We start from the raw sequence: 23606 nt of genomic DNA on the forward strand, positions 1-23606 counted from the left end.
CCTGTCGTCTTCTTCCCATGCCGGGTCTCCCTACTGCCCTACAGACCGCTGAGGCACTATTCACCCACGTCTTCCGGCATTACGGGGTACCCGAGGATATAGTGTCTGATCGAGGTCCCCAGTTTACCTCCCGAGTCTGGAGAGCGTTCATGGAGCGTTTGGGGGTCTCGGTGAGCCTTACCTCGGCGTACCACCTGGAGAGCAATGGGCAGGTCGAACGTGTGAACCAGGATGTGGGTATGTTTCTGAGGTCGTATTGCCAGGGCCGGCCGGAGGAGTGGGCGAGGTATGTCCCCTGGGCAGAGATGGCACAGAACTCTCTCCGCCACTCCTCCACCAACCTAACCCCTTTCCAATGTGTGTTAGGGTACCAGCCGGCTCTGGCACCATGGCATCAGAGCCAGATCGAGGCCCCTGCGGTGGATGAGTGGGTGCGGTGCTCGGAGGAGACGTGAAACGCTGCACACGTCCATCTGCAGCGGGCCATCCGTCGACACAAGGCGAGCACCGATCTCCACCGCAGTGAGGGGCCGGTGTACGCACCTGGAGATCGAGTCTAGCTCTCGACCAGAAACCTACCCCTCTGCCTGCCCTGCCGGAAGCTGGGTCGGCGGTTTGTGGGGCCTTTTAAAGTCCTGAGGAGGTTGAACGAGGTGTATTACAGGTTACAACTGCCTATTGATTATCATGTTAACCCCTCGTTCCATGTGTCTCTTCTCAGGCAGGTGGTAGCTGGTCCACTCCAGGACTGTGAGATAGGAGAGACTCCTCCGCCCCCATTGGACATCGAGGGGGCTCCGGCGTACACAGTTCGGTCCATCTTGGATTCGAGACGTCGGATGGGGGGTCTCCAATATCTTGTGTAGTGGGAGGGGTACGGTCTGGAGGAACGGTGCTGGGTGCCGAGGAGGGACATCTTAGACCTGTCTCTTCTGACTGAGTTCCACCGTGGTCACCCCACGCGCCCTGCTCCGCGTCCTCCTGGTCGTCCCCGAGGCCGGGGTCGGCGCACGGCTGGAGCCGCGCGTCAAGGGGGGGGGTACTGTCATGGTTTCGGCCGAGGCTGCTCCTCCTCCTTGTTCGGGCAGGCTTCGGCGGTCGTCGTCCCCGGAGTACTAGCTGCCACCGTTGTATGTTTTCGATGTTTGTTTGGTTTTGTCTTATTGGTACACCTGTTTCCGTTTAGTGTTTATTATGTGTCCTATAAGTTCTCGTTGTTTTAGTCGTGTTGTGTGTAATTGTTCACCGGTCAGAGGGTGCAGTGTTTGTTTCCTCCATTGTTTAGGAGAGAGTTTCCGCACTTGTTGTGCGCGCTATTTTGGCGATTAGAGTTTACGCGTTTTGTGCGTAATTTCGTTTTTGCCTTCCGGGCTCTTGTTGAGGCCCGTTTGTTTTTTCTTTACTAAAGCCTGTTGGACGAAGCCTCTGTGTCCTGCGCCTGATTCCTGCACCACATCCACATTTCACACTGACAAGCAGCTGTACTTTGACAAATAATATCACCATAATCAAGAACAGATAAAAAGGTTGACTGAACGATCTGTTTCTGTAGAAAAATACAACTTTAAGTCTTAGCTTCTCAACCAGCTCATCTATGTTTTTTAAACGTAAAATCCATATCAATCCAAATGCCTATGCATTTATATGCAGGAACATGTTCGATTGGAGAACCATCTAATGAGTGAACATTCTTATGAGAGTTTAAAAACAACATGTATTTCAATTTGCCCATATTAAGAACACATTTTAAATCAGCAAGGGATTCCTGCATAGCTATACAATCGGACTGTAGTTTTGACGCAGCCAGATCAACACCATACATAATAGTATCATTGCATTTTAGTCATTTAGCAGACACTCTTATCCAGAACGACTTACAGTTAGTGAGTGCATACATTATTTTATTTATATTTTTCATACTGGCCCTCCGGCGTTGCAAACGCCATGCTTTACCAACTGAGCTACATCCCTGCCGGCCATTCCCTCCCCTACCCTGGACGGCGCTGGGCCAATTGTGCGCTGCCCCATGGGTCTCCTGGTCACGGCCTGCTACAACAGAGCCTGGATTCGAACCAGGATCTCTAGTGGCACAGCTAGCACTGCGATGCAGTGCCTTAGACAACTGCACCACTCAGGAGATAATATCATCCGCATATAGATTAAGTTTATTTTATTTTTTTACAGATTGACCAATAGTGTTTATATAAATAGTTAAGAGAACAGGTCCCAAAATCGACCCCTTATGTACTTCAAGAAATCCATCACGATGGCCTGAGTACTTTCACTAAGATAATTATGAAACCAAGAACATCAGAGCTCAGGCCTATCAAGGACAATTTATTCAATAAAATAGCATGATCAACAGTATCAAAAGCTTTTGACAGGTCCACAAAACAAGCAAAACATTAAATGTTAGTGTCTAACGTATTGACAAGATTATTAACAACTGAAGTGGTTGCTGTAATACTGCTCTGCCCAGGCCTAAACCCTGATTGGTTTACATTAGAGATCCAAGTTTCAGTCAATACCAGAATGCCCAGATCTTGATGTAATCCAGTTTAGGAAGTAAGCTCCTAATGTTCAAATGCATCAACCCAAGTCCTTTACAATTTTTAGAGTCATGTGGAAAGTCCAACTCAAACAAGCTAAGTTCAGTAGGTGGTTGCAGGCCATGTCTGATGGTTGATATTGATATAGTTGGTATGGCTACAATATTGCATATACAGTGGGGAGAACAAGTATTTGATACACTGCCGATTTAGCAGGTGTTCCTACTTACAAAGAATGTAGAGGTCTGTAATTTTTATCATAGGTACACTTCAACTGTGAGAGACGGAATCTAAAACAAAAATCCAGAAAATCACATTGTACGATTTTTAAGTAATTAATTTGCATTTTATTGCATGACATAAGTATTTGATACATCAGAAAAGCAGAACTTAATATTTGGTACAGAAACCTTTGTTTGCAATTACAGAGATCATATGTTTCCTGTAGGTCTTGACCAGGTTTGCACACACTGCAGCAGGGATTTTGGCCCACTCTTCCATACAGACCTTCTCCAGATCCTTCAGGTTTAGGGGCTGTTGCTGGGCAATACGGACTTTCAGATCCCTCCAAAGATTTTCTATTGGGTTTAGGTCTGGAGACTGGCTAGGCCACTCCAAGACCTTGAGATGCTTCTTACGGAGCCACTCCTTAGTTGCCCTGGCTGTGTGTTTCGGGTCGTTGTCATGCTGGAAGACCCAGCCAAGACCCATCTCCAATGCTCTTACTGAAGGAAGGAGGTTGTTGGCCAAGATCTCGCGATACATGGCCCCATCCATCCTCCCCTCAATACAGTGCAGTCGTCCTGTCCCCTTTGCAGAAAAGCATCCCCAAAGAATGATGTTTCCACCTCCATGCTTCACGGTTGGGATGGTGTTCTTGGGGTTTTACTCATCCTTCTTCTTCCTCCAAACACAGCGAGTGGAGTTTAGACCAAAAAGCTCTATTTTTGTCTCATCAGACCACATGACCTTCTCCCATTCCTCCTCTGGATCATCCAGATGGTCATTTGCAAACTTCAGACGGGCCTGGACATGCGCTGGCTTGAGCAGGGGGACCTTGCGTGCGCTGCAGGATTTTAATCCATGACGGCGTAGTGTGTTACTAATGGTTTTCTTTGAGACTGTCGTCCCAGCTCTCTTCAGGTCATTGACCAGGTCCTGCCGTGTAATTCTGGGCTGATCCCTCACCTTCCTCATGATCATTGATGCCCCACGAGGTGAGATCTTGCATGGAGACACAGACCGAGGGTGATTGACTGTCATCTTGAACTTCTTCCATTTTCTAATAATTGCGCCAACAGTTGTTACCTTCTCACCAAGCTGCTTGCCTATTGTCCTGTAGCCCATCCCAGTCTTGTGCAGGTCTACAATTCTATCCCTGATGTCCTTACACAGCTCTCTGGTCTTGGCCATTGTGGAGAGGTTGGAGTCTGTTTGATTGAGTGTGTGGACAGGTGTCTTTTATACAGGTAACGAGTTCAAACAGGTGCAGTTAATACAGGTAATGAGTGGAGAACAGGAGGGCTTCTTAAAGAAAAACTAACAGGTTTGTGAGAGCCGGAATTCTTACTGGTTGGTAGGTGATCAAATACTTATGTCATGCAATAAAATGCAAATGAATTACTTAAAAATCTTACAATGTGATTTTCTGGATTTTTGTTTTAGATTCCATCTCTCACAGTTGAAGTGTACCTATGATAATAATTGCAGACCTCTACATGCTTTGTAAGTAGGAAAACCTGCAAAATCGGCAGTGTATCAAATACTTGTTCTCCCCACTGTAATTGCAACATTTGGTCTATCCCCTATTAGTAACAGAGAAAGGAGAAGAATTTGGGATTACTTTTCCAAGGTTAGCACCATTGGGCCTGAGACCGCAGCCAATGTCAATATGAGGAACTCTCAGAGTAACCAATGATGGAATGTTATAAACTGACTTACATGGTCTTTGGTTGCTATCATGCAACATCCCAGGCTCTCTACATGATTTGAAAACAGTGGGGGTATTAACGTTTTTAGAATTCACATAACTAAAGCACTAGGTGAGCCTACCACAGTGGGCTCCTGTTTTGAGCTAACAATAGCAGATCTAAGAGTGGAGTTCAATCGAATGGGTAGAAGATTACAACTGACAACACCCTGGTAGTATAGACAACATTATGACGATAACGCTTAGAGAGGATGGGAGGTATGACCTGAGCGGGGCTCGGTCTGTCTCTGAGTCAATAACTTAATGCAGCCTTGAAATGTGAAGTTATAATCTGGGTAAGAGCTGGTTAGGGGAATAGTGGCAATAAGGAATATGTTGGACGCTCCACCACAACACTGCTTATACCTATCCAGATCCTTCAGATCTGTAAACATTGAAGGGTTAGGGATATGTACAGTGCATTCGGAAAGTATTCAGACCGCTTTACTTTTTCCACATTTGTTACATTACAGCCTTATTCTAAAATTGTTTAATTCATTTTTTCCCGCTCATCATTCTACACACAATACCACTTAATGACAAACCAAAAACAGGTTTTCCATTTTTTTTGTGCTAATTTATAAAAAATTAAACTGAAATATCACATTTCCATAAGTATGCAGACCCTTTACTCAGTACGTTTTTTTTTCTTTTTTTTTTTTTTTTTGATATATATATTTTTTTTATTGGGGGGATGGATCAGCTTAATATTGCAGATAGATTGTATCTTCTATCAATGTAATTGTCTGCATCACTTCCAATCCCCCATGTTTTATTTTTATTTTTTATATATATATTCCCCTTTATTACTTTTCAACCCCACCATCCTTTCCCTACTTGGAGTAAATTAGTGAACAACAACGCCCAGGCCTCTACTTCCGGTCTATACTTACTATCTACACCTTATGGACAGAGTTTTTTTTTTTTACTCAGTACTTTGTTGAAGCACCTTTGGCAGAGATTACAGAATTGAGTCTTCTTGGGTATGACGCTACAAGCTTGGCAAACCTATATTTGGGGAGTTTCTCCCAGTCTTCTCTGCAGATCCTCTCAAGCTCTGTCAGTTTGGATGGGGTGCGTTGCTGCAAAGCTATTTTCAGGTCTCTCCAGAGATGTTCGATCGGGTTAAAGTCCGGGCTCTGGCTGGGCTACTCAAGGACATTCAGAGACTTGTTCCGAAGCCACTCCTTTATTGTCTTGGCTGTGTGCTTAGGGCCGTTGTCCTGTTGGAAGGTGAACCTTCGCCCCAGTCTGAGGTCCTGAGCGCTCTGGAGCAGGTTTTCATCAAGGATCTCTCTGTACTTTGCACCATTCATCTTTGCCTCGATCCTGACTAATCTCCCAGTCCCTGCTGCTGAAAAACATCCCCATAGCTTGATGCTGCCACCACCATGCTTCACAGTAGGGATGGTGCCAGGTTTCCTCCAGATGTGATGCTTGGCAATTCAGGCTAAAGAGTTCAATCTTGGTTTCATCAAACTAGAGAATCTTGTTTCTCATGGTCTGAGAGTCTTTAGGTGCCTTTTGACAAAACTCCTAGGGGGCTGTCATGTGCCTTTTTACTGAGGAGTGGCTTCCGTCTGGCCACTCCACCATAAAGGCCTGATTGGTGGAGTACTGCAGAGATGGTTGTCCTTCTGGAAGGTTCTCCCATCTCCACAGAGGAACTCTAGAGCTCTATCAGAGTGACCATCAGGTTCTTGGTCACCTCCCTGACCAAGGCCCTTCTCCCCCGATTGCTCAGTTTGGTTGGGTGGCCAGCTCTAGGAAGAGTCTTGGTGGTTCCAAACTTCTTCCAGTTAAGAATGATGGAGGCCACTGTGTTCTTGGGGATCTTCAATGCTGCAGACATTTTTTTGTACCCTTCCCCAGATCAGTGCCCTGACACAATCCTGTCTCTGAGCTCTACGGACAATTCCTTTGACCTCATGGCTTGGTTTTAGTCTGATATGTACTGTCAACTGTCAGACCTTATATAGACAGGTGTGTGCCTTTCCAAATCATGTCCAATCAATTGAATTTACCACAGGTGGACTCCAATCAAGTTGTAGAAACATCTCAAGGATAATCAATGGAAACAGGATGTACCTGTGATCGAGTCTGGGTCTGAATACTTATGTAAATAAGGCATTTCAGTTTTTAATGTTTAATAATTTAGCAAACATTTCTAAAAACCTGTTTTCGCTTTGTCATTATGTGGTATTGTGTGTAGATTACTCAGGATTTTTATTTATTTAATCAATAAGGCTAACGTAACACAATTTGGAAAAAGTCAAGGGGTCTGAATACTTTCCGAAGGCACTGTATATATGAAGGGATGTGTGAAGCTTAATCTTATACCCCCATCATTTGATGTGTGTGTTTGAGCTTGTGTGTTTGTATGTGTGTAGTACACATGCAAACACATTCTTTGTGTGGTAGCTGTATCTGATTTTGTCCCACTGTTGCAGGAATGTGTGAGTGCATACGTGCTTAAATGTGTAAGAATGTGTGTCTGTGTGTGTGTGTGTGTGTGTGTTTGTGTGTGTTTGTGTTTGTGTGTGTGTCTCTCTCTCAATTCAATTATTTTATTGGCATGGGAAATCTCTCTCTCTCTCTATGGTGCCTTGAGGAAGGTTACTTGCTGTAGAAATACTTGTTGATGAATACATGTATTTGATCGGCGGAGCAATACAGCGTGTGGCAAGCTCTTTCTTTTTAAAGTGTTTTGTGCTGCCGGCCTGCACCTCACTTACTCAGTTGTGCATTCGTTTTTCTTCTCCAGAGAACTTATACGGTACTCCCAAGCCCCCAGCTGAGCCAAGTCCGGCAGCCCCTCCACTGAATGTGAGTGAGGCGCTGCTGCCCGGAGCACGGCCCAGCACCCACGGCAAGAGGAAGAGGAACCGGTCAGTCAGAAACATGGAGCAGCAAGCCAGCCTGGAGCCACCCGAGGAAGAGGAGGAGGAAAGCAGCCCCACCGTGGTCAATGGGAATGGGGTGGCCATCACGCCAGGTGAGGGGGCATGCAGGGTTGGTGTTTGTATGGGGGAGGGGGAAAGGGAAAGGGGGCGAGTTGCATGTGACTGTGAGTGAGTGTGATTGTGTGTGTGTGACCCTGCGGAGGATCACTCTCTGGGATCACTGTCTGTATGGAATGATGTCTCTTGCTCTTACAAATTGTATAACTGTGTTCTGTCCAAAAACCACACATAGATACTAGTCCTATTCTTAATTTCACAAAATACACAAACATACATACACACTAGGGTTTAATAGTAGCAAAGCCTAATATAGTGTATAAGAGGTCATACAATAACTTTTGTAGAGATTCCTATGTTGTTGATGTAAAGAATATTTGTTGGTCCGTGGTGTGTAATGAGGAGCAAACAGACGTTGTGCTTGACACTTTATGAAATTGCTCATCCCAGTTACTAATAAGCATGCACCAATAAAAGAATGACTGTAAAAACGGTTAAATCACTGTGGATTGATGAGGAATTAAAAAATTGTATGGTTGAGAGGGATGAGGCAAAAGGAATGGCAAATAAGTCTGGGTGCACAACCGTTGGCAAACGTATTGCATATTGAGAAATCACATGATTAAACTGAATAAAAAGAAGAAGAAACTACACTATGAAACAAAGATTAATGACATAAAGAATGATAGTAAAAAGCTTTGGAGCACCTTCAATGAAATGTTGGGCAAAAAGGCAAACTCAGCTCCATCATTAATTGAATCAGATGGCTCATTCATTACAAAACCGTCTGATATTGCCAATTAATGTAATGATTTTGTTCATTGGTAAGATTAGCAAACTTAGGGATGACATACCAGCAACAAATGCTGACACTACACATCCAAGTATTTCTGACCAAATGATGAAAGACAAGAATTGTAAATTCCGTAAAGTGAGCGTGGAAGAGGTGACATTTTTGTTGTTGTCTATCAACAATGACAAGCCACCAGGGTCTGAAAACTTGGATGGAAAATTACTGAGGATAATAGCGGACAATATTGCCACTCCTATTTACCATATCCTCAATTTAAGCCTACTAGAAAGTGTGTGCACTCAGGCCTGGAGGGAAGCAAAAGTCATTCCGCTACCTAAGAATAGTAAAGCCCCCTTTACTGGCTCAAATAGCCGACTAATCAGCCTGTTACCAATTCTTAGTAAAGTTTTGGAAAAATGGTGTTTGACCAGATACAATGCTATTTTACAGTAAACAAATTGACAACAGACTTTCAGAACGCTTGTAGGGAAGGACATTCAACAAGCACAGCACTTACACAAATGACTGATGATTGGCTGAGAGAAATTGAGCTGTTTTGTTAGACTTCACCGCGGCTTTTGACATTTTCGATCATAGTCTGCTGCTGGAGAAATGCATGTGTTATGGCTTTACACCCCCTGCTATATTGTGGATAAAGAGTTACCTGTCTAACAGAACACAGAGGGTGTTATTTAATGGAAGCCTCTCCAACATAATCCAGGTAAAATCACGCATTCCCCAAGGCAGCTGTCTAGGCCCCTTACTTAAATACATTTTTGCTAATGACATGCCACTGGCTTTGAGTAAAGCCAGTCTGTCCATGTATGCGGATGACTCAACACTATACACGTCAGCTACAACAGCAACTAAAATGACTGCAACACTTAACAAAGAGCTGCAGTTAGTTTCAGAATGGGTGGCAAGGAATAAGTTACTCCTAAATATTTCACAAACTAAAAGCATTGTATTTGGGACAAATCCTTCACTAAACCCTACACCTCAACTAAATCTTAAATAATGTGGAAATTGAGCAAGTTGAGGTGACTAAACTGCTTGGATCAACCCTGGATTGTAAACTGTCATGGTCAAAACATATTGATACAACAGTAGCTAAGATCGGGAAAAGCGCTGCTCTACCTTCTTAACAACACTATCAACAAGGCAGGTCCTACAGGCTCTAGTCCTACCTGGACTACTGTTCAGTCGTGTGGTCAGGTGCCAAAAAAAGGGACTTAGGAAAATTGCAATTGGCTCAGAACAGGGCAGCATGGCTGGCCCTTGGATGTACACAGAGAGCAAACATTAATAATACGGATATCAGTCTCTCCTGGCTCAAAGTAGAGGAGTGATTGACCTCATCACTACTTGTATTTGTGTGAGGTATTGACATGTTGAAAGCACCAGCTGTCTATTTAAACGACTAGCACACAGCTCAGACACCCATGCATACCCCACAAGACAAGCCACCAGGGGTCTCTTCACAGTCCCCAAGTCCAGAACAGACTATGGGAGGCGCACAGTACTACATAGAGCCATGACTACATGGAACTCTATTCCACATCAAGTAACTGATGCAAGCAGTAGAATCAGATTTTAAAAAAATATTGAAATACACCTTATGGAACAGCGGGGACTGTGAAGCAACACAAACATAGGCACAGACACATTCATACAGACACGATAACATATGCACTATACACACACATACACATGGATTTTGTGTTGTAGATATGTGGTAGTGGAATATGGGCCTGAGGGCACACCCTTAGTGTGCTGTGAATTCTGTAATTAATGTATATTATTGTTTTCAAAATTGTATAACTGCCTTAATTTTGCTGGTCCCCAGGAAGAGTAGCTGCTGCCAAGGCAGCAGCTAATTGGGATCCATAATAAATACAAATACAAAGCGTCCTAGAACGACGCAGTTTTACCTCAAGCCGACGCATCACTGGATGAAATTAGCAGAAATTACTGTGAGCGACGGTTCTCCTACCATGGCATTGCAAACAGCATTGTGCTACACACGATTTCTACCGTATCTGCCAGTCTGTACCACAGCAGTACAATTTCGTCTTGAGCTCTTCCTTTCTGCTCTTCCTTCATGATTCTGTCCAATGGTTTTATATGCTTTAGAACGACACTTCCGGTTTTGGCGGGAAATACCGGGTTACCCAGGAGAAAAGTGATTTATTCTCAGGATGGAACATTTGTAAAATACCAGGAAAATGTTAAACCCTAATACACACACACAATCTCTCTCACACACACACTCACATGTTTACAAACATGTTTGCAAACACACACATGCGCTTGTACACACACAAGCATGTACATACACACACACACTCACACAAACGCACACAAACACAAACGCGCACACACACGCAGGTGAGTCTCAGCCGAGCCAACACAGGGCCTAGGTCCCTCAGGAGAGAGAGATGGAAAGAGAGGGAGAAATAGAAAGAGGGCATAGCTGCAGCACCTCTGATAAATCACAATAAAATATACTGTATATATACAGTTGAAGTCAGAAGTTTACATACACCTTAGCCAAATCCATTTAAAATCAGTTTTTCACAATTCCTGACATTTAATCCTAGTAACAATTCCCTGTCTTAGGTCAGTTAGGATCACAACTTTATTTTAATAATGTGAAATGTCCGAATAATTGTAGAGATTATTATTTCAGCTTTTATTTATTTCATCACATTCCCAGTGGGTCAGAAGTGTACCTACACTCAATTAGTATTTGGTAGCATTGCCTTTAAATTGTTTCACTTGGGTCAAACGTTTCGGGTAGCCATCCACAAGCTTCCCACAATAAGTTGGGTGAATTTTGGCCCATTCCTCCTGACAGAGCTGGTGTAACTGAATCATGTTTGTAGGCCTCCTTGCTCACACAAGCGTTTTCAGATCTGCCCACAAATGTTCTATAGGATTGAGGTCAGGGCTTTGTGTTGGCCACTCCAATACCTTGACTTTGTTGTCCTTAAGCAATTTTGCCACAACTTTGGAAGTATGCTTGGGGTCATTGTCCATTTGGAAGACCCATTTGCGACCAAGCTTTAACTTCCTGACTGATGTCTTGAGATGTTGCTTCAATATATCTACATAATTTTCCTTCCTCATGATGCCATCTATTTTATGAAGTGCACCAATCCCTCCTGCTGAAAAGCACCCCACACAGCATGATGCTGCCACCCCCGTGCTTCACGTTTGGGATGGTGTTCTTTGACCTGCAAGCCACCCCCTTTTTCCTCCAAACATAACGATGGTCATTCTGGCCAAACAGTTCTATTTTTGTTTCATCAGACTAGACGACATTTCTCCAAAAAGTATGATTTTTGTCCCCATGTGCAGTTGCAAACTGTAGTCTGGCTTTTTTTATGGCCGTTTTGGAGCAGTGGCTTCTGCCTTGCTGAGCGGCATTTCAGGTTATGTTGATATAGGACTCGTTTTACTGTTGATATAGATACTTTTGTACCCGTTTCCTCCAGCATCTTCACAATGTCCTTTGCTGTTGTTCTGGGATTGATTTGCACTTTTCACACCAAAGTACGTTCATCTCTAGGAGACAGAACGCGTCTCCTTCCTGAGCGGTATGACGGCTGCGTGGTCTATGGTGTTTATACTTGCGTACAATTGTTTGTACTGATGAACGTGGTACCTTCAGGCGTTAGGACATTGCTCCCAAGGATGAACCAGACTGGTGGAGGTCTACAATTTTTTTCTGAGGTCTTGGCTGATTTCTTTTGATTTTCCCATGATGTCAAGCAAAGAGGCACTGAGTTTGAAGGTAGGCCTTGAAATACATCCACAGGTACACCTCCAATTGACTCAAATGATGTCAATTAGCCTATCAGAAGCTTCTAAAGCCATCATTTTCTGGAATTGTCCAAGCTGTTTGAAGGCACAGTCAACTTAGTGTATGTAAACTTCTGACCCACTGGAATTGTGATACAGTAAATTATAAGTGAAATAATCTGTCTGTAAACAATTGTTGGAAAAATTACTTGTGTCATGCAAAAACGATAGTTTGTTAACAAGACATTTGTGGAGTGGTTTAAGAACGAGTTTTAATGACTCAAACCTAAGTGTATGTAAACTTCCGACTTCAAATGTATATAAAATAAGTAAATAAATACTTGTCAGCAACCCCATCACAAATCATCTTCCCGCTGCCATGGAAGAGGAGCAAAGAGAATAATGAAAAGAGAGGGGCGACAGAAAGAGAGAGAGATGAAGAGAGACAGATGACGACTTCAGGGGTCAAGACTGAGTGAGTCAGAGAGAGAGAGGTGGAGGAGGGGCTGAAAGAAGGGGAGCAACCGGGGAGGAAACGTGATGGAGATTGAGAGAGATTAAGATGGAGAAATGGATAGAGAGACAGAGAGAGTGGGAGAGAAAGGGAGAGGGATACATGGAGGAAGAGAGCTGTGTAAGTATTAATGGAGACCAGGACAGAGAGCAATAGAGGGAGAACATTGAGAGCGAAAGAGACGGTGAGAAGAGAAAAGAGAGTGACAGAGGGACGGAGAGGGAGAAATAGGGCCAGAGCCATAATGAGATAAATCAAAGCGACGGTGCCCTATATGGTTTTGACAGTCCCCTGCACTCTTAGAAAAGGGTTATTTGGCTGTCCTCATAGGAGAACCCTTTGAAGAACCATTTGGGGTTTCATGTAGAACCCTTTCTACAGAGGGTTCCACATTGAAACCGAAAGGGTTCTACCTGGAACCAAAAAGGGTTCTCCTGTGGGGACAGCCAAAGAACCCTTTTGGGTGTGTGTTCGTGTGTGTGTGTGTGTGCATTGTTGTTGTTGGAACGCACATAAATGCTAAAATACACACCCCGTGACACACACACACACACACAGAAACAGGAGAGTGAGGTAAGAAGATAAGAGATCTATGGGACAGTGGGATCTACTATTGATTGGCTGTGAGTGTGAAACAGCACTTGAGGAACGACACATACAGGGATGTGCACAGACATATTTTCAGTTGAAGGCGAGGATATTAGACTTTTGAGACTGTAGTTTCCTCTACAGATTTAGGATCAGCTTCCCCTCCCCCAGCCCTAACAAACCATTAGTGGGGTAAATAGAAAACGGACAGGGTCTATGGGAAAATTCACCCTACGCCCCATACACCCGGTCTTTAAAGCAGAGTTTTCACTCGTACTGAACAGTATATTGATGATGTTGGCTACAGTTTTCTCTAACCCCATGTAAATACATGGATGTTAGAAGGTCTTTGTTGAGCTCTAGTTGAGAACACTAATGGAAACATCATATAGTACTGCAGTGTGTGTTTAAAAGACAGGTCATGTATTCTGTGTGTGCATGTATACCCTATCTGCTCCGTGGGACACTTCAGAGAGTGTGTTTGGACCACTAGAGCTGTGTTCTTCTTTGCTCAGCATTAAGCAACAGGGAAGTGGTTTTCTCTAGAGCACTCTCTCCACACAAAGGGGCTGTTTCAGAGTTGAGATCGTTCAACAATGCTGGCGTTCCTGCCTGACTACATTGCAGATGCCTGCCAGATCTCACAGCACACGGATAGATTTTTAACATCAACTAAACACATCATATGATATAGCAATCTGATGCCCTACTGCGCAGTCGATGACATGGCGCACAACCATTGGTTGATCCAATGCAATGTCTGCAATGCAGTCAGCCAGGAACGCCACCAATGTTAATGGCAGACTTCTGAAGTCAGCAGATCTGAAGTCAAAATCAGCCCAAAGGGACTATAGGGACTGAGGTGTATGACAGAAGACCATACTGTATGAAGCGCTTTAAAACAACTGTCTCAATTTGTTTCTCTCTATCTTTTCTACAGAGACAAGCGAGCATGAGGACAAGAGCACAGACGGTTCGGGGGAGCTTTCTGTGGTGGAGGCCCCCACATTGCCCCCTCCCACCACTGAGCCCCCCACAGAGGGAGAGGAGCCCCCTGAGGGGGACTCCCCCAAATCACCCCCCAAACTCCCCGAGGGGGATGAGGAGGAACTGGGACCCCTACCTGACAACTGGGAGATGGCCTACACAGAGAAAGGAGAGGTCTACTTCATAGAGTAAGTGTGTGTTTTTGTGGGGGGGAGCCCTACATTATGATGAATGCACGCGTACACACACACACTAGCATCAACAAAATTGTTGAAAGATTTTAAAAGCAATTCTAATAAAACAGTTTTCAATGGATTTTTGAATGTTTCAAATACATCAGGAATTGACTGAATTATAGCACATAAAACATTTTACTGTACAAATAATGAATGGAGTTCAGGGAATTTGGTGGGAATTCAGGTTTTCAAATAATTGTGAAATGTCACCGTTTTTTTTTCTTAGAATGGTGGTGGCTGCATCAACACTGTATTCAGGACAAAACGTCAATTTCTTTACCACATTTTTTGCAGTATTACTTTAGTGCCTTATTGCAAACAGGATGCATGTTTTGGAATATTTTTATTATGTACAGGCTTCCTTCTTTTCACTCTGTCATTTATGTTAGTATTGTGGGGTAACTACAATGTTGTTGATCCATCCTCAGTTATCTCCTATCACAGCCATTAAACTCTGTAACTGTTTTAAAATCCCCACTGGCCTCATGCTGAAATCCATGAGTGGTTTCCTTCCTCTCCGGCAACTTAGTTAGGAATGGTGCCTGTAACTTTGTAGTGACTGGGTGTATTGATACACCATCCAAAGTGTAATTAATAACTGCACCATGCTCAAAGGGATATTAAAAGTACTGTATGCTTTTTTTTTGTATGCTACTAATAGGTGCCCTTCTTTGCGAACCATTGGTAAACCTCCCTGATCTTTGTGGTTGAATCCATGCTTGAAATTCACAGCTTGACTGACGGACCTTACAGATAATTGTATTGGAGATGAGGTAGTCATTTACAACGTATTATGTGACTTGTTAAGCACATTTTTACTCCTGAACTTATATAGGATTGCCATAACAAAAGGGTTGAATACTTATTGACCCAAGATATTTCAGCTTTTCATTTGTAATTAATTTGTAAACATTTCTAAAAACATAACTCCACTTTGACATTATGGGGTACTGTGTGTAGATCAGTGACACAAAATCTCAATTTAATAAATTTTAAATTCAGGGTGTAACACAAAAGTGAATACTTTCTGAAGGCACTGTAAGTGTCGAGATGACGTGTTAAATTCCTGACGAAGCTTTAGTGTTCTTATACAGTAGGTGTAACAGAAAGACAATATATTCCATTAAGTCCTTTTCAGCCATTACTAGGGTGTTTGACAGGTCATTACACACACACACAAACTGTTTCTCTCCCCCTCTCTCTGTCTTTCTAATGAGAAGCAGAGGGACAATTAGAGAATGTATGGCAGTTTTGTTCACCTTAAATATCTCACCCTCCTCTCTTTCACTCACACACAACCTCTGTCCTGCCCACCTCAACTCCACATAAAACATTGTAAAAAACACATATACACAGGGGATGGGGGGGTTAAATCTTTCTTCTTCTTTTTTTTAAAATGAGAGGCGAATTCCACCCTCCTTTCATATTTTTTGTAGGATATTCAGACAGTACAGAAACGGAGTGGTATACAGGATAAGTAGTGAAAGTATAAAATGTGGTCGCAGGGAATGAACCTACGACCTTCAGGTTCTAATGTGATTTGTGTTAGGGGTATTGCCACTCAACCACACAGGCGCTGATATCTCGCTCTTCTTGCCCTCTTTATCTTCCTTGCCTCGCTCTCTCCTCACCCTCTCTATTTCTGTACTGTATCTCTTTCTCATCCTCTCTCCTTCCCTCTCCTCTCTCTTTCTCATCTCTCTCTTGCTTTCTCTCTCTTTCTCTCTGTCTCTCTCTCTCTACTCTCCAGTCACAACACCAAAACCACATCATGGCTGGATCCTCGGCTGGCCAAGAAGGCCAAACCACCTGAGGAGTGCAAAGAGGACGGTGAGTGTTTGTGTTTTTATGTAAATGCGCAAATATATGTTGATGCATAAGGTTTCTCTCTTCTTCTCTTCAAAAAGTATGTGGACACCTGCTCATCGAACATCTCATTCCATGGCCATGGGCATTAATATGGAGTTGGTCCCCTCTTTGCTGCTATAACAGCCTCCACTCTTCTCGGAAGGCTTTCCACTAGATGTTGGAACATTGCTGCGGGACTTGCTTCCATTCAGCCACAAGAACAATAGTGAGGTCGGGCACTGATGTGGGGCGATTAGGCCTGGCTAGCAGTCAACGTTCCAATTCATCCCAATGGTGTTCGGTGGGGTTGAGGTCAGGGCTCTGTGCAGGCCAGTCAAATTCTTCCACACCGATCTCGAAAAACCATTTCTGTATGGACCTCGCTTTGTGCACGGGGGCATTGTCATGCTGAAACAGGAAAGGGTCTTCCCCAAACTCTTACCATAAAGCTGGAAGCACAGAATCGTCTAGAATGTATACTGTAGCGTTAAGATTTCCCTTCACTGGAACTAAGGGGCCTAGCCCGAACCATATTACACATTCTCAATTTTACTTTTTGTGTGCGTATATGTTTGTATGTGAGTGTGTACGCTTGTAGAATAGACTGAGACCATTATTCTTCCTCCACCAAACTTTACAGTTGGCGCTATGCAATCGGGCAGGTAGCGTTCTCTTGGCAACCGCCAAACCCAGACTTGTCCGTCGGACTGCCAGATGGTGAACGGGGATTCATCACTCAAGAGAATGCGTTTCCACTGCTCCAGAAATGTTGGCGAGCTTTACACCACTCCAGCCGACGCTTGAGATTGGGCATGGTGATCTTAGGCTTGTGTGCGGCTTTTCGGCAATGGAAACTCATTTCATGAAGCTCCCGACGAACAGTTATTTTGCCGACGTTGCTTCCAGAGGCAGTTTGGAACTCGGTAGTGAGTGTTCTAACCGAGGACAGATGATTTGTATGCGCTACGCGCTTCAGCACTCGGCGGTCCCATTCTGTGAGCTTGTGTGGCCTACCAGTTCGCAGCTGTGCCGTTGTTGCTTCTAGACATTTCCACTTCACAATAACAGCACTTACAGTTGACCGGGGCAGCTCTAGCAGGGCAGAAATGTAAAGAACTGACTTGTTGGAAAGGTAGCATCCTATGACGGTGCCACGTTGAAAGTCACTGAGCTCTTCAGGAAGGCCATTCTACTGCCAATGTTTTGTCTATGGAGATTGCATGGCTGTGTGCTAGATTTTATATACCTGTCAGCAACGGGTGTGGCTGAAATAGCCGAATCCACTGATTTGAAGGGGTGTCCACATAGTTTTGTATATATGGTGTATCTATTTATTGCCATACACTGAGTGTACAAAACATTAGGAACACAATTAGGAACACCAATGTATGTAGCTCTGTCCTTTAGCTGTTCTTGTTTATTAATGTTCTGTATTATGTCATGTTTTATGTTTTGTGTGGACCCCAGGGAGAGTAGCTGCTGCTTTCACAACAGCTAATGGGGATCCTAATAAAATACCAAATACTCATATTGAGTTCCATCCCCTTTTACCCTCAGTACATCCTCAATTCGTTGGGGCATGCTGGCCCATCCAGAGATGCTGGCCCATCTTGACTCCAATGTTTCCCACAGTTATGTCAAGTTCACTGGATATCCTTTGGGTGGTGGACACACTCAAACCATTGCGCCTGGCACCTACCACCATACCCTGCTCAAAGGCACTTAAATATTTTGTCTTGTCGATTCAGTCTCTGAATGGCACACATACACAATCCATGTCTCAATTGTCTGAAGGCTTAAAAATCCTTTAACCTGTCTCCTCCCCGTAATCTACTGATTTAAAGTGACATCAATAAGGGATCATAGCTTTCACCAGGATTCACCTGGTCAGTGTATGTCATGGAAAGAGCAGGTGTTCCTAATGTTTAGTAAATACAAATATTTATAGCTTTCAGCAATGGCCGAGATTTCCGTTTACAAGGGTGGAGACTTCGCAAATCTTACCAAATTATGCAAGATTTTAGTTCTGGGTTAACCGTGATTTCTCCTCCTCTCCTCTCCTCTCCTCTCCTCTCCTCTCCTCTCCTCTCCTCTCCTCTCCTCTCCTCTCCTCTCCTCTCCTCTCCTCTCCTCTCCTCTCCTCTCCTCTCCTCTCCTCTCCTCTCCTCTCCTCTCCTCTCCTCTCCTCTCCTCTCCTCTCTCTCTGTCCAGCAAAGGACCTGTGTGTGACGGGAATTCTAATAGCTCTGGTCTGTTAGCAAACACTCTGTTAGCACAGATCCTCCCTCCCCCTATCTCTCTTTCCCTCTCTCTTGCTTGCTCTTTTTCTCACTTGATCTCTTTCTCTCTCTGTCCTCCTTTCTCCCTCTTTTTTAAATCTATTTTTATTCCCTCTCTCACTCCTGTCTGGGGAATTCTCTTGATACCTAAAAAAAAAACGGGATAGTTAATAATCATATGGCATAAAAACAGGGAATTGCTGCCATATTGCCTCCACATCTTCACTAAGTATATGTCCTTCTAATTAAGGAAATTAAGGAAAGGAGAATAGGACAGGATATAGTAAGGGGAAGGTTTTATGACATAGGAAAGGAATGGATGGGAATAGGACATAGGAAAGGAAGCGAATGAAATAGGATATAGAAAAGGAAGGAAGGACATAGGAAAGGAAGCGAATGGAATGTGACGTAGGAAAGGAAGGGATATTAAATAGGAAGGGTATGCAAACAGGAAATCAAGGAAAGGGAATAGGACTTAGGAAGGGAAGGGAAGAGGACATAGGCCTAGAAAAGGAAGGGAAGGGATATGATATAGAATATGAAGGGAAGAGACTAGGACATTGGAAAGGAAGGTGAGAGTTTAAGGACATAGGATAGGAAAGGAAGGGAAGGAAATAAGATGGAAGGGATTACGATGTAGAAAAGAAGGGGAGGGTTCTAGGACGTAGGAAAGGAAAGGCAGGGGGATAGAACATAGGAAAGGAATGGGGGGATTTAGGAAAGGGTGGGTTTTAGGATATAGGAACGGAAGGGAGGACGTAGGAAAGGAAAGGATATTAAGGAAGGAAATAGGACATAAGAAAGGAGGGAAATCTGACATCTGAAGGGAAGGGAATAGGACATAAGAACGGAAAAGAAGGGAATATGGCACAGGGAAGGGTTTAGGATATAGGTAGGGAAGAGTTCAATGACATATGAAGGGAAGCCTCTTTTTGGTATTGGTACATAGCCCCGATGTTGTTTGTTGTTGTTTGCTGCCAGTCTGATTGAAGGATTCTGGGATTTCCTGGAGCCTCTCACCTACCAACAGGGAGGCAGAAACTAATGCATGTCTACTTTCACATCCTTTATCTCTCTCTTTAATGCTCTTTGTCCTTCACTCTCCCTCTGTCAGCCTCTTGCTCTCCTGCTGTGTTTTGAGTGAGAGGCGATGGGTGAGTGAGAGTGTGTGTAATCGAGTGTGCATGTGCGTGCGTGTGTGTGAGATGTACAGTGGGGAGAACAAGTATTTGATACACTGCCGATTTTGCAGGTTTTCCTACTTACAAAGCATGTAGAGGTCTGTAATTTTTATCATAGGTACACTTCAACTGTGAGAGACGGAATCTAAAACAAAAATCCTGAAAATCAAATTGTATGATTTTTAAGTAATTAATTTGCATTTTATTGCATGACATATGTATTTGATACATCAGAAAAGCAGAACTTAATATTTGGTACAGAAACCTTTGTTTGCAATTACAGAGATCATACGTTTCCTGTAGGTCTTGACCAGGTTTGCACACACTGCAGCAGGGATTTTGGCCCACTCCTCCATACAGACCTTCTCCAGATCCTTCAGGTTTCGGGGCTGTCGCTGGACAATACGGACTTTCAGCTCCCTCTAAAGATGTTATATTGGGTTCAGGTCTGGAGACTGGCTAGGCCACTCCAGGACCTTGAGATGCTTGTCATATGTCATTCCTACCCCAAGAACAGCGCCGGAAGAAGATGGCTGCCGTTTTACAGCCCTCTAACCAATTGTACTACTATGTGTGTTTTTCCGCGTTATTTGTAATTTATTTTGTACATAATGTTTCTGCCATCGTCTCTTATAACCAAAGAGAGCTTCTGGATATCAGGACAGCGATTACTCACCTCGCGTTGGACGAAGATTTTTTCTTCAACGAGGCGTTCGCGAAGGATATTCTACAGACACCCAACAAGGCCCAGATCCCCGTCATTCGCGTGAGGAAGAGACGGAGATATCGTGGACGCAGATCCGGGTGCCTTGTAAGGATCCGACGGCGAACGAGTAAACTGCCTCTCCCATCAATCCTATTAGCCAATGTTCAATCTTTTGAGAATAAAATTGACGATTTAAGATTACGGTTATCCTACCAACGGGACATTAAAAACTGTAATATCTTATGTTTCACGGAGTCGTGGCTGAACGACAACAATGACAACATTCAGCTAGCAGGCTATACGCTACATCGGCAGGACAGAACTGCAGACTCCGGTAAGACGAGGGGTGGCGGTCTGTGTATATTTGTAAACAACAGCTGGTGCACAAAATCAAATACTAAGGAAGTCTCGAGGTTTTGCTCGCCTGAGGTAGAGTATCTTATGATAAGCTGTAGACCACACTATTTACCAAGAGAGTTTTCATCTATATTTTTCATAGCGGTCTATTTACCATCACAAACCAATGCTGGCATTAAGATTGCACTGAATGAGTTGTACAAGGCCATTAATCAACAGGAAAACGCTCATCCAGATGCAGCGCTCCTAGTAGCCGGGGACTTTAATGCAGGGAAACTTAAATCCGTTCTACCTCATTTCTACCAGCATGTTAAATGTGCAACCAGAGGGGAAAAAACTCTAGACCACCTTTACTCCACACACAGAGACGCATACAAAGCTCTCCCTCGCCCTCCATTTGGCAAATCTGACCATAACTCTATCCTCCTGATTCCTGCTTATAAGCAAAAACTGAAGCAGGAAGCACCAGTGATTCGGCTAATAAAAAAGTGGTCAGATGACGCAGATGCTAAGCTACCGGACTGTTTTGCTAGCACAGACTGGAACATGTTCCGGGATTCTTCAGACAGCATTGAGGAATACACCACATCAGTCACTGGCTTCATCAATAAGTGCATCGATGATGTCGTCCCCACAGTGACCGTACGTACATACCCCAACCAGAAGCCATGGATTACAGGAAACATCCGCACTGAGCTAAAGGGTAGAGCTGCCGCTTTCAAGGAACGGGACTCTAACCCGGACGCTTATAAGAAATCCCGCTATGACCTCCGACGAACCATCAAAAAGGCAAAGAGTCAATACAGGTCTAAGATTGAATCATACTACACTGGCTCTGACGCTCGTCGGATGTGGCAGGGCTTGAAAACTATTACAGACTACAAAGGGAAGCACAGCCGCGAGCTGCCCAGTGACACAAGCCTACCAGACGAGCTAAACCACTTCTATGCTCGCTTCGAGGCAAGCAACACTGAAGCATGCATGAGAGCACCAGCTGTTCCAGACGACTATGTGATCACGCTCTCCGTAGCCGATGTGAGTAAGACTTTTAAGCAGGTCAACATTCACAAGGCCGCAGGGCCAGACGGATTACCAGGACGTGTACTCCGAGCATGTGCTGACCAACTGGCAAGTGTCTTCACTGACATTTTCAACATGTCCCTGACTGAGTCTGTAATACCAACATGTTTCAAGCAGACCACCATAGTCCCCGTGCCCAAGAACTCTAAGATAACCTGCCTAAATGACTACCGACCCGTAGCACTGACGTCTGTAGCCATGAAGTGCTTTGAAAGACTGGTCATGGCTCACATCAACAGCATAATCCCAGAAACCCTAGACCCACTCCAATTTGCATACCGCCCCAACAGATCCACAGATGATGCAATCTCTATCGCACTCCACACTGCCCTTTCCCACCTGGACAAGAGGAACACCTACGTGAGAATGCTATTCATTGACTAAAGCTCAGCATTCAACACCATAGTGCCCTCAAAGCTCATCACTAAGCTAAGGATCCTGGGACTAAACACCTCCCTCTGCAACTGGATCCTGGACTTCCTGACGGGCCGCCCCCAGGTGGTAAGGGTAGGTAACAACACATCTGCCACACTGATCCTCAACACGGGGGCCCCTCAGGGGTGCGTGCTCAGTCCCCTCCTGTACTCTCTGTTCACCCATGACTGCATGGCCAGGCACGACTCCAACACCATCATTAAGTTTGCCGACGACACAACAGTGGTAGGCCTGATCACCGACAACGATGAGACAGCCTATAGGGAGGATGTCAGAGATCTGGCCGTGTGGTGCCAGGACAACAACCTCTCCCTCAACGTGACCAAGACAAAGGAGATGATTGTGGACTACAGGAAAAAAAAGAGGACTGAGCACGCCCCCATTCTCATCGACGGGGCTGTAGTGGAACAGGTTGAGAGCTTCAAGTTCCTTGGTGTCCACATCACCAACGAACTATCATGGTCCAAACACACCAAGACAGTCGTGAAGAGGGCACGACAAAGCCTATTCCCCCTCAGGAGACTAAAAAGATTTGGCATGGGTCCTCAGATCCTCAAAAAATTCTACAGCTGCACCATCGAGAGCATCCTGACTGGTTGCATCACCGCTTGGTATGGCAACTGCTTGGCCTCTGACCGCAAGGCACTACAGAGGGTAGTGCGTACGGCCCAGTACATCACTGGGGCAAAGCTCCCTGCCATCCAGGACCTCTATACCAGGCGGTGTCAGAGGAAGGCCCTCAAAATTGTCAAAGACTCCAGCCACCCTAGTCATAGACTGTTCTCTCTGCTACCGCATGGCAAGCGGTACCGGAGTGCCAAGTGTAGGTCCAAAAGACTTCTCAACAGCTTCTACCCCCAAGCCATAAGACTCCTGAACAGCTAATCATGGCTACCCGGACTATTTGCACTGCCCCCCCACCCCATCCTTTTTACGCTGCTGCTACTCTGTTAAGTATTTATGCATAGTCACTTTAACTCTACCCACATGTACATATTACCTCAACTACCTCAACTAGCCGGTGCCCCCGCACATTGACTATGCAACGGTACCCCCCTGTATATATAGCCTCCCTACTGTCACTTTATTTTACTGTATATATAGCCTCCCTACTGTCACTTTATCTTACTTCTGCTCTTTTTTTCTCAACACTTTTTTGTTGTTGTTTTATTCTTACTTTTTTGTTTAAAATAAATGCACTGTTGGTTAAGGGCTGTAAGTAAGCATTTCACTGTAATGTCTGCACCTGTTGTATTCGGCGCATGTGACCAATACAATTTGATTTGATTTGATTTGATTTGCTTCTTACGGAGCCACTCC

At 44.3% G+C, this 23606-nt stretch overlaps 1 protein-coding gene across 1 annotated transcript in view; it reads left to right on the forward strand.

Annotated features, from left to right (window-relative positions):
* The window catches only part of LOC311134708 (membrane-associated guanylate kinase, WW and PDZ domain-containing protein 2-like), a gene marked incomplete at its 5' end in the record, with an annotated part of 519195 nt that overhangs the window by 320755 nt on the left and 174834 nt on the right, over positions 1-23606 (forward strand). Inside the window, 3 exons of the mRNA XM_084168477.1 lie at positions 7283-7513; positions 14118-14352; positions 16151-16230. Coding sequence (XP_084024603.1) covers positions 7283-7513; positions 14118-14352; positions 16151-16230 — 546 coding nt within the window. The remainder of the gene's footprint in view (positions 1-7282; positions 7514-14117; positions 14353-16150; positions 16231-23606) is intronic.

The sequence above is a fragment of the Coregonus lavaretus genome (genome assembly GCF_964263955.1).
Source record: "Coregonus lavaretus genome assembly, chromosome: 9".
In the NCBI taxonomy this organism is placed as follows: domain Eukaryota; kingdom Metazoa; phylum Chordata; class Actinopteri; order Salmoniformes; family Salmonidae; genus Coregonus; species Coregonus lavaretus.